The 10,999-nt window shown below is 49.7% G+C and overlaps 1 protein-coding gene across 1 annotated transcript; it reads left to right on the top strand.

Moving 5' to 3' along the window:
- Nucleotides 1-7,077: 7,077 nt before the first annotated feature.
- On the top strand, nucleotides 7,078-10,743 carry LOC125137450 (nuclear envelope pore membrane protein POM 121C-like). Its single transcript, XM_047798130.1, is given in 4 exon segments — nucleotides 7,078-7,202; nucleotides 7,204-7,254; nucleotides 7,256-10,226; nucleotides 10,228-10,743. Coding segments are annotated over 4 exon segments (3,663 nt in total).
- The last annotated feature ends 256 nt before the right edge of the window (nucleotides 10,744-10,999 follow it).

Genomic DNA, 10,999 nt, shown 5'->3' with positions numbered 1-10,999 from the left:
ACTAGGACCTTTATTTTTTTAATTTTATTATTATTATTATTATTATTTTTGTCTTTTTGCCATTTCTTGGGCTGCTCCCGTGGCATATGGAGGTTCCCAGACTAGGGGTCCAATCGGAGCTGTAGCCACCAGCCTAGGCCAGAGCCACAGCAATGTGGGATCCGAGCCGCATTTGCAACCTACACCACAGCTCATAGCAACGCCGGATCGTTAACCCACTGAGCAAGGGCAGGGACCGAACCCGCAACCTCATGGTTCCTAGTCGGATTCGTTAACCACTGCGCCACGACGGGAACTCCCAGGACCTTTAAAATTACATAAGCCACTTGCGTTTGTGGCTCCCATGATATTTCTATTAGAAAAGTATGTTCTAGATGCACCATGAAGAAGGATCTACAGAGAAGGTAAAGCAGATGAGACCATCAGGAGATGAGACAGGAAAGAGTTCCCTGGTGGCTTAGCATTAAAGGATTTCATGTTGTCACTGGCTCAGGTTGCTGCTGTGGTGTGGCTTCCATCCCAGGCCCAGGAACTTCTGCATGCCTCTGGCGAGGTGAAAAAAACAAGGAAACAAAAACATTAAAAAAAAAAAAAAAGGAAATCAGGAGATGAGACAAGAGGTGAAGGCAGCTCAAACTAGGATGATGAAAGTGGGAGTAAAAAGAGTTTGATGGGTTTGAGGTAAATCAGCGGAACTTAGTCTAGTAGCAGATTCTTCTGAATAGATGGTGGTGCCACATGTTGAAATAAAGAATACTAGGAGAGGACCAACCTCAGCATGAAGTATCATGAGCTCAGACCTGGACATGCCGAGTGGACATGCTGAGACACACAAGTGGACACATGTCTCAAGAGAGCAGTTGCCCATCTAGATCTGGAGTTTAGATGATGTGTCTGCACAGGAGAGTTACGTTTGGGAGGCAGTGGTATATAGATGAGCATAAATGAGATGCCTTAGGAAGAAAGCAGCCAGTGAGGAGTAGTCTAGGATCCAGGCCTGGGCAACTGGGTAGGGAAGGATAAGTCTGAAAAGGAAAGTGGAAAAGTTAAACCAAGTATGTGGGGTCATGAAAGCAAAGAGAGAGACTGTTCTAAGAAGGAAGGACGGGAGTTCCTATTGTGGCTCAGCGGGTTAAGAACCCTACATAGTGTTGGTGAGGATACAGGTTCGATCCCCGGCCTCGAACAGTGTTAAGGATCTGATGTTGCCATGAGCTGCGGTGTAGGTCAAAGATGCAGCTTGGATCTGGTGTTGCTGTGGCTCTGATGTAGGCTGGCAGGTGCAGCTCTGATTCGACCCCTAGCCTGGGAACTGCCATATTCTTTGGGTGTGGCCCTAAAAAGAAAAAAAAAAAAAAGTGGGGGGAGGAGTGTCAGCAACCAGCTCTTTCTGACAGTTAGGCAACAGGAAGAATACACTATATCTGGGAATTATAGCAACATGGTGGCCACTGATGAACTTTGCAAGTGCTGTTTGGAGTGATAAGGGTGGAAGCCAGATTGGGAGTAGAGTCAAGTCAGGATAACAGATGAGAAAATAAGAAACAGGAAGTATAAGTAAAGAACTCTTTCCAGAAGCTGCTCTGTGAAGGAAGAGAAAGAGAGAAGCTTGAGGGAGACGAGAAGTTGTTATTTGGGGTTTGCTAGCTTGCTTTAAATAAATATGGAAGAGACTTGAGCCTTGTCAACCTTGGGAGGAATGATCTGGAGATGGGGTGGTGGGAAATACGGGAGAGAGATGGGATGATATGCAGTGTGTGGTTCCCAGAGGCAGGAAGAGACTGTCTTGATTGCACAAGGGGGCTGGCAGTCATTCTAGGAGGGAGCCCTCTCCCACTGCAGCGGGAGGGAGCCGATGCACAGGGTGGGAGGTTGGCAGTGGGGGGTTGAGGGGAATTTATTTGGATGGCTTTAATTTCTTTTGTGAAATGGGGGGTGGTGGGCAGAGACTGCCCGTGGCTGGAGGAGTGTGGAGAGAGCTTGAAACATTATCGTGGAGGGTGAGATGAGTTGACTAGAAAAGTCATAAGAGTGCCTGGTCTCCTCTCAATCCACAGGGACTTTTCATGTTTGGGATTTCATCACGTAGGAGAAACAGGAATTTAAGGAAAAGAGAGTGGTGGCTTTAGAATGTGTGTTTAGAAGTGGTGATCTGATTCAAGGGCAAGAGGGCCTGAAGCTTTTTGTACATTTTCTATTCTATTCTACATGATATTTCCATTCCATTCCATTTCTATATTCTATATTGCATTATATCATGTATTATATTTCCATTATACTATAGATTGTAATGTATTACATTACATGCCATATTTCCATTTATTATAATATAATGCAAGAAAACACCAATTGTGCCTACGAAAGGGCAGGAAAGACCTCCAGAGATTAGGGGACGGAAAGTCCTCTCCTTTAATCCTGTGTTTAGTGACACCACTGCCAAGTGAAGTTTCACAGGGTTTCGAAGATTCTGAAGTGGAAAGGGCAGTGCACTCTTTGAATTTCCCTAAAGCCTCCTGCAGGCACCGTCAGTGCATCTGCACAGTGGGCCAGGCTAGTCAGACCATCTGGTCGCCAGCCCAAGGCCGGTGTTTTCCTTGTAAAGAAAGGGGAAGAACACTTCTCCCAGTGAAGCAGAAATTTGGGGTGAAGCAGACTCCATTCAACGCTGAGAGGATGGGAAAGCTAGGGTCAGCTGAGCCTTCCACTAAGGGTCACAGGCACTTGCCTGAATCTACACTAAATAAGGAAGAACGAGAAGGCAGGAGGTGATAGACAGGTTGGGGAGAGAGGAGGGACCAGTGGCCTCTGAGCCAGATGCAGGAGGCCGATTTCGTCATTTGGAGGTTGGACAGCTGTAGGCAGTGCCCAGGCCCAGGGGACTGTCTTTCTGGGGACATGGAGAGGAGGAGACTTGGGGAGGAGGAGATAGAAGAACCCAGAAGTGATGGGTGGGTCATCTTCCTGAACAGTGAAGCAGTTGGGCAACTTACTGGAAGGTCTGGAGAAGAAGTCTGGGAGCAGGTGCCAAAGTCTTGGACACGTAGAAGGAGGGGAATAGGGGTCAGCAGAGGGTGTGGGACATAGGAAGACATGAGGTCAAAGGGCGCATGTGAGCCCAGAGTCTCAGAGGAGCTGGTTTTCTTACACAGAGTTGGGGCAATAAGAGTCAGTGACTGTCACAGTCCATCAGGGAGTGGAGTTCCTGGGTGTGATGACACCTTTTGTGGGACACCATGGATTTAATTGTGTAGGTTTGGTCCCATCATATAAACCGAGATTTCATACAAATCATGGCTTTGTAATTCAAGCTGGCTGGAGCTGGTACAGGGCAGATAATGTACACACAGTAGGATCTCCTCCAGTGTTTGAAAGCTCAAGGGAGCTACAGCTGAAGGAAGGGCAAAGGACACTGCAGGACACACAGGAACAGACAGGAAGACGAAGCTGTAACCCACTCAGGCCATAGGAAGTTCTGGAGACAGGCAGAAGAGGAAGGAAGGTTATGACATTTTTACTTTAGTGACTCAAATTTAATTTTGTCAATGTTGGCTTTTTTTTAAATGTCCTCAAAATTTTTTGTCTGCAGAAAAGATAATTCAGAAGTTGGCTTTGGCTTCATAATTACACATCTAAATTACTAAATTTGCCAAGTTAAAAACCTTGTCCTTCCTTAAGCTTTTAGGTTGATTATAAATCCACCAATTTAAACATCACTTTAAAAGGGACTTTGGGGAGTTCCCGTCGTGGCGCAGTGGTTAACGAATCCGACTAGGAACCATGAGGTTGCGGGTTCGGTCCCTGCCCTTGCTCAGTGGGTTAACGACCCGGCGTTGCCGTGAGCTGTGGTGTAGGTTGCAGACGCGGCTCGGATCCTGCGTTGCTGTGGCTCTGGCGTAGGCTGGTGGCTACAGCTCCGATTCGACCCCTAGCCTGGGAACCTCCATATGCCGCGGGAGCGGCCCAAGAAATAGCAACAACAACAACAATAACAACAACAACAACAACAACAAATTAAAAAAAAAAATTTAAAAGGGACTTTGGGAGTTCCCATTGTGGTGCAGCAGAAACGAATCCGACTAGTACTCATGAGGATGGGGGTTCGATTCCTGGCCTTACCCAGTGGGTTAAAGGATCCAGTGTTGTGGTGAGCTGTGGTGTAGGCCAGCAGCTATAGCTCCCCCATTCGACCCCTAGCCTGGGAACCTCTATATACCACGGGTGCAGCCCTAAAAAGACAAAAATGAACTAAACAAATAAGTAAATAAATAAATAAAAAAAAGGGACTTTGGCTTTTGTTTGATCCTATTTATAAGCTTAGCTAATTAAACTTTTAAATAGGTTAAGTAGCATTTATATATGTAATATATTTGATGTTCTCTTTAAGTGTCTTAGTTGTTTCAATTAATAAAACTTCGCTGAGTTCTTAAATTTTTTTTTTTTTTTTTTTTGCCATGCCTGGGCATATGGAAATTCCTGGTCCAGGGATGGCACCTGAGCCACAGCAGTGACAACACTGGATCCTTAACCACTAGACTGACAGGGAACTCCTCAAATAATTCTTGTAATATGCTTTTAAATATGGTAAACTTTAAGCTCTCTCAAATGACTCAATATATGATGAATGCTTCTACCAGCAATGACAAATTTTAACTTAAAAATCACTAGTATAGGAATCTAAAATATGACACAGTGAATTTATCTACAAAACAGACTCACAGACATAGAGAACAGATTTTGGTGGCCAAGGGGGAGGGCAGTGGGGGAGGGATGGATTGGGAGTTTTGGATTAGCAAACTATATCATGCAAACTATTACATACAGAAAGGATAAACAACAAGGTTCTACTATACATATATATATATATCTCTCACAGGAAACTCTATTCAATATCCTGTGATAAACCATAATGGAAAAGAATATACATGTATGTATACCTGAATCCCTTTGCAGAAATTAACACAACATTGTAAATCAGCTATATGTGAATAAAATACATTTTTAAAAATTAAAAAAAATAGGAGTTCCTGTCATGGCTCAGTGGTTAACGAATCCGACTGGGAACCATGAGGTTGCGGGTTCGATCCCTGGCTTTGCTCAGTGGGTTAAGGATCCGGCGTTGCCGTGAGCTGTGGTGTAGGTTGCAGACGCGGCTCGGATCCCGCGTTGCTGTGGCTCTGGTGTAGGCCAGCAGTTGTAGCTCCAATTCAACCCCTAGCCTGGGCACCTCCATATGCCGAGGGAGCTGCCCTAGAAAAGGCAAAAAGATAAAAATAAAAAAATTTAAAAATTAAAAAAAATAAAATCACAAGTATAAATGAAGTATACATCTTAAATTGGAATTACAAGCCTGATCTTAAATCTAATAGGCCAAATTTTCAAAAACATGTTTATAAAAATAAAATATTTCTAAATTCTTTAATATAAAATGTTAATGTAAATACTAATTTTAAGTCTTCCAGAAATTATATCCAGAAACTTTCTGGGTCAAGGATGACTGCCCATATGATGGCCAAGAGGACAGTACCCTGCAGGCTTTGAAAGATACTTACACACATGTAGGAAATCCTTGTATCATCATACATGATTTGGGAATTCCTTTGTAGAGAGGGGGCCAATGATACAGACCAGCAACATTCTTGTCTGTGACCCTGACTCGTACGCACTGACCCCTAGTTATACTTTGTAACAGGCTGAACCTAGAGAGGCAGTGCTCACACAGCCCATGTCCCTGGGTTTGAGTCACATCATGCCCTTAGCGGGCCAGAGACGAGATGGATTTGGGATTATTTGAGCGGTGACTGTTAGCTGTTTAAGATTAGAAACAAATGCTTTTGAGGAAAGAGTGGAGGAGTAAAACCCTCCTAGATGTCCACACTCAGTCACATTATTTAATTTTTGTGCTCCGCCAACACAGCTTTGAGCTCTGTGGTTTCATGTGTTCGGAGTTCCTCAGTAGAGTTGTGATCTGCTTTCTCTTCTCCTTCACCCCATCACTGTGTACTTTAAAACATTTATTTTAATTTTTTGTCTTTTTAGGGCCACACCCACGGCATATGGAGGTTCCCAAGCTAGGGGTTGAATCGGAGCTACAGCTGCCAGCCTACACCACAGCCACAGCAATGCCAGATCTGAGCCGCATCTGCGACCTACACCACAGTTCATGGCAATGCTGGATCCTTAACCCACTGAGCAAGGCCAGGGATCGAACCGGAGTCCTCATGGATACTTAGTAGGATTCATTTCTGCTGTGCCACAACAGGAACTCCACACAATAACACTTTTAAGTTCATTTTACAGAGATGATAAACTCAGGGGAGATAATGCAAGTGAGCCCATGGGCTCTACTGCTATCACAGCGTACGCTGCCTCCCTGCTATATTTTCACAGCAAGAATGTTTTTAAATCCCTCTAAAGTATTATTTCTGACAACACACACAAGTTATAGCATCCTAACTTTTTAAAAGCCAATCTTGACCATTGGACAGATGGACAGTTAGGGAGAACCGGACCCCACTGTACCCATCCATTGTAGGGTCACAGTTCAGCCACACCCAGAACTCCTCCTTAAGTGATTTTTGATGGATGCATTGCTTATTATTTTACTTAACTATTACAAACTATTTTATATGATCAAAACACAGACTATGCTTTCTGATAACGTCATTGTAGAATTGGTCAGATTCTCAAAAATACAGATACTGAGAGTTATCTTTTACTGAATACCTTTTCATATTGTGTGCATTTTCTTTCTTCCTTTGTTTTCGTCTTTTTGTTTTTCTAGGGCTGCACCCGCGGCATATGGAGGTTCTCAGGCTAGAGGTTGAATTGGAGCTGCAGCCACTGGCCTAGGCCACAGCCACAGCAACGCCAGATACAAGTGCGTCCGCCACCACAGCTCAGGGCAACGCCAGATCCTTAATCCACTGAGCGAGGCTAGGGATCGAACCCGCGTCCTCATGGATAGTAGTCGGATATGTTTCTGCTGAGTCATGACAGGAGCTCTGATTTTCTAACTTAAGTTTGGTAGGGAGGGAGTTAAAGGAGGTCCCATTTCACGTTGAAAAGAAGCTAGGGAGGATGTTTCCGGCTGGAAGAGGCGACCAGTGGCGGCTGTTAGCGAGGGTCAAGGACCGTCGGGCCGGGGCGACGCTGCTCGGCCTCGTGCTGTACTTGCTGCCGGCGGCGGCTGCGCGGGCCTGGCTCCGCGGCCTGGTGGGGACCGAGCCTCGATCCCCGAGGTTCGCGCGCCTTCTCCCTACTCGTTCGTTCGGAGCGCGCGCCGTCAGCGAACACTGCTCGCCTCGCCGTCGGCCAAGTGCGCAGTAAACGGAAATCTCCTAGAGCCGCGGAGCCTACTCGGAAGGACCCGACCCCGTGAACTGCTCCTCATGGGCAATTACCTGTCCAAGCCCGCCCCCCCGCAGCCTGCCTCCACCCCGGAGGCCAGGGACGTGCGGGAGAGGCCCGGCCGCCGCCCGGCCGCCGGCACCGCGCCGCCGGCTCCATCAGCCCATCCCCACCGCGCTCATACTCTCCCCTCCCGCCCCACTCCTCTTCTCCGACCCCCTAGGAGGTCTTCCCACCTGGCCTGTGGGACTTCATCACATCGGTTTGTAATAACACCTCGAAGATATCCAATCCAGCAGGCCCGCTATTCCTTGCCGGGGGTCCTTCCCACGGTGTGCTGGAATGGTTGTCCCAAGAAGACGGTGCTATCTGCTCGCAATTCCAAAGTGGTGTGCAGCCCAGTGACAGTGAGGATTGCTCCCCCGGATAGCAAATTGACTCGTTCCCATCTACCAGAGCAGGGTATCAGCTCAACGCTGTCCTCACCATCAACTAGCGCCCCAGATCCGTGTGCAAAGGAGACTGTACCGAGTGCCCTCAAAGAGAGGAGGAAAAGGACAGTGGAGGAAGAAGACCAAACATTTGCTGATGGCCAGGAAGCTAAAAGAAGGCGCCATGATAGCAGTGGGGGTGGGCATTCAGCATTCCAGCCGGTGGTGGCCAATGGAGTCCCTGCCTCTTTTGTGCCGAAGCCTGGGTCTCTGAAGAGAGATCTCAATTCCCAGAGCTCAGATGACCCCTTAAATAAGAGATCACGCGCCTCTTCTCTGAGCTCCTTGACAAGCACGTACACAGCCGGCATCCCCAGCTCCAGCCGCAATGCCATTACCAGTTCTTACAGTTCTACTGGAGGTCTCTCTCAGCTGCGGAAGAGGAGTGGTCCTAGCTCATCTCCCTTCTCTAGCTCCGCTTCATCCCACTCCCAGACTCCAGAGAGGCCAGCAAAGAAAAGAAGAGAAGAGGAACTTTCTCATCATTCTAGCTCTGCAACTCCACTGGTAACAGACAAGAAGTCCCAGGGAGAGAAGGTGGCAGATACAACCACGTGGAAGAAACAGAACTCATGGAATTTCCCATCAACACCTGGCAGCTCAGGGCAGCGTAAGCGGAAGGTTCAGCTGCTGCCATCCCGGCGAGGGGACCCGCTGATCTTGCCTCCGCCTCCCCAGCTTGGTTATTCAGTCACTGCTGAAGACTTAGATTTGGAAAAGAAAGCTTTGTTACAATGGTTTAACAAGATCTTGGAGGATAAGACTGATACTGCCTCGACCTCTGTCCCTGAGAGCCCACCTACCAGTAGTCAGCCTTTCTTCACTCTCACCCTGCCTGCTGCTGACTCTGCTGCCTCCACAGCCTCCCTCCCAGCCCCAAGTGCTAACCCACTGTTGGAGAGCTTGAAGAAGACACAGAGCTCCCCAGGCCTACCATCCTTCCCCGAATCTGCTGGCATGGCAACCACTGCGGTCCATTCACCTCTGAAGACACCCAGCCCTCTGGCCCCTCTTGGCTCTTCACAGTCAGGACCTCTTCTGGGCACCTCCTCAGACTTCAAATCTACAGCCACTTTCTTGGGACTGACCCCTGTTTCTTCCACAGGACTAGTCACTGACACCACCAAGGCCCCTCCGGCCCCTCAGGCTGAGACATCTGCCAAATCCCAAGCCCCGTCTGCCCCATCTCCGACCCCCAAGCAGAACATTCCTTTTGAAATGCTGAGCACCCCATCTGCTAACCCTTCTGCTGTGTTTTCAGCATCTCCCATGTTCAATCCCATTTTTCTGCCCCCTCCCAAAAGTGAGAAGGAGGGCCCCTTGCCCTCTAGCCCTTCCAAGGTCACAGCCACAGCATCTTCCAGCTCAGCCCTCCCCATGACTACCAGCAGCCCATCCCTCACTTTCAAACCTGTCTTTAGTACCATGGGGCCTCCTGCATCCGCGCCCGTATTAACTCCCTTCTCTTTCCAGCAAACAGCTCCTCCAGCCACTACTACGAGCACCCCTCTCTTCAATAGCCAGGCCAGTGCCACCCCTGCAGCGGCTTCTGTGACCACAGTGAGCACCTCCACAGATTCTGCCCTGAAGCCCACATTCAGCTTCTGTGTGAGCAGCATGACCAGCACCCTGAGCACCGTGACTAGCACCACTGTTGCCACCTCGCAGCCCTTCCTTTTTGGGACTCCCCCTGCCTCTGATGCCAGCTTCACCCCAGCTGTGGGCTCCATATTCCAGTTTGGTAAGCCTCCCACCATGCCTACTTCAACATCAGTCACCGCCTTTGGCCAGTCCCTTCCCAGTGCTGCTCAGACAGCCGCCAGCAGCAGCAGCAGCACTGCTGGCTTTAGTGGTTTTGGCAGCACCCTTACAGCCTCCACCCAGGCCACCACCAGCCAGCCCATGCTGACTTTCAGTAGCCCCACCGCCCCGGCATTCAACATTCCGTTTGGCTCAAGTGCCAAGCCCTCTCTCCCATTATACCCGGGAGCCAACCCCCAGCCCAGCTTCGGGGCCACGGATGGGCATCAGCAGGGGGCTGCCACACCAGCCCTTGTCCCCAGCTTTGGCAGCTCCTTCACTTTTGAAAATGCTGCAGCCCCCACCCTGACTGCAACTCCAGTGCCAGCCCCAGCCCAGCCAGCCTTTGGCAGCACCACGCAGTCTGCTTTTGGTGACCTGAAAGCCACAGCCTCTGTCTTTGGCACCCCTGCCAGCACCCAGCCAGCCTTTGGCAGCACCTTCTCCTTTGGTGCAGCCACCACCTCTGGCTTAGGAGCTACAACCCAGACCACCGGCAGTGGGACCAGTAGCTCTGTGTTGGGCAGCATAACACCATGTCCCTTCAAATTTGGGGAATTGGCAGCCCCAGCCCCCAGCCCCAGCCGGCGGCGGCGGAGGCTTTGAGATCTGTGTGGCCACCCCAGGCACCAGCTCTGCCTCGGGAGCTTTCAGCTTCGGGGTAGGACAGAGTGGGCCCACTGGCAACATGATCCCTTTTGGGGGAGGCTTGAGCCGGAACAGCCTGGGCGCTCCCAGCCAGAACGCATCCTTTGCCTTCAGTATGGCCAGCACGCTGGACAGCAAGCCTGTGTTTGGAGGCACTGCCTGGCCCACCTTTGGTCAGAGTGCCCCTGCCCCTGGGGTGGGCACATCGGGCAGCAGCCTCTCCTTTGGGGCATCCTCAACATCCACCCAGGGCTTTGTTGGAGTTGGACCTTTTGGATCTGCTTCCCCTTCCTTTTCCATTGGTGCGGGATCCAAGCCCCCAGGGGCTCAGCAACAGCCATAGCCCCGGAGGCAGCACACTCCCAAGAAGCAGCTCCTGGACCTTCCCCCACCCCCGCCCCACCCCCACCCACATCTGGACCTCGGCACCTGCCAGAAAGAGCCTCTCATCTTCTAGTTCCTTAAAGCAGAGCTACCTGGAACCAGTCTGGCTTCAGCCACTGGGGTGGGAGTGGCAACTGCAGGGGCCATTCCCTCTCTTGCAGGAAGCAGAGGCCCCAGGCCACTGGGGGGAGGGGGACGCAGGAAGGACATGGCAGGGCAGAAGCCTGTGACCTTACTTGAACAGTCCCACTGGTGAGGCTGGAGAGAACTAAAGAAACACCTGTACATATCGCCCTCTTCCTTCCCTGACGCTCGAGTAGTGTATAAGC

Source organism: Phacochoerus africanus, chromosome 10 (assembly GCF_016906955.1).
Source record: "Phacochoerus africanus isolate WHEZ1 chromosome 10, ROS_Pafr_v1, whole genome shotgun sequence".
Lineage (NCBI taxonomy): Eukaryota > Metazoa > Chordata > Mammalia > Artiodactyla > Suidae > Phacochoerus > Phacochoerus africanus.
Note: the sequence above shows the minus strand (reverse complement) of the source record. Positions and strands in the feature narration are given on the sequence as shown.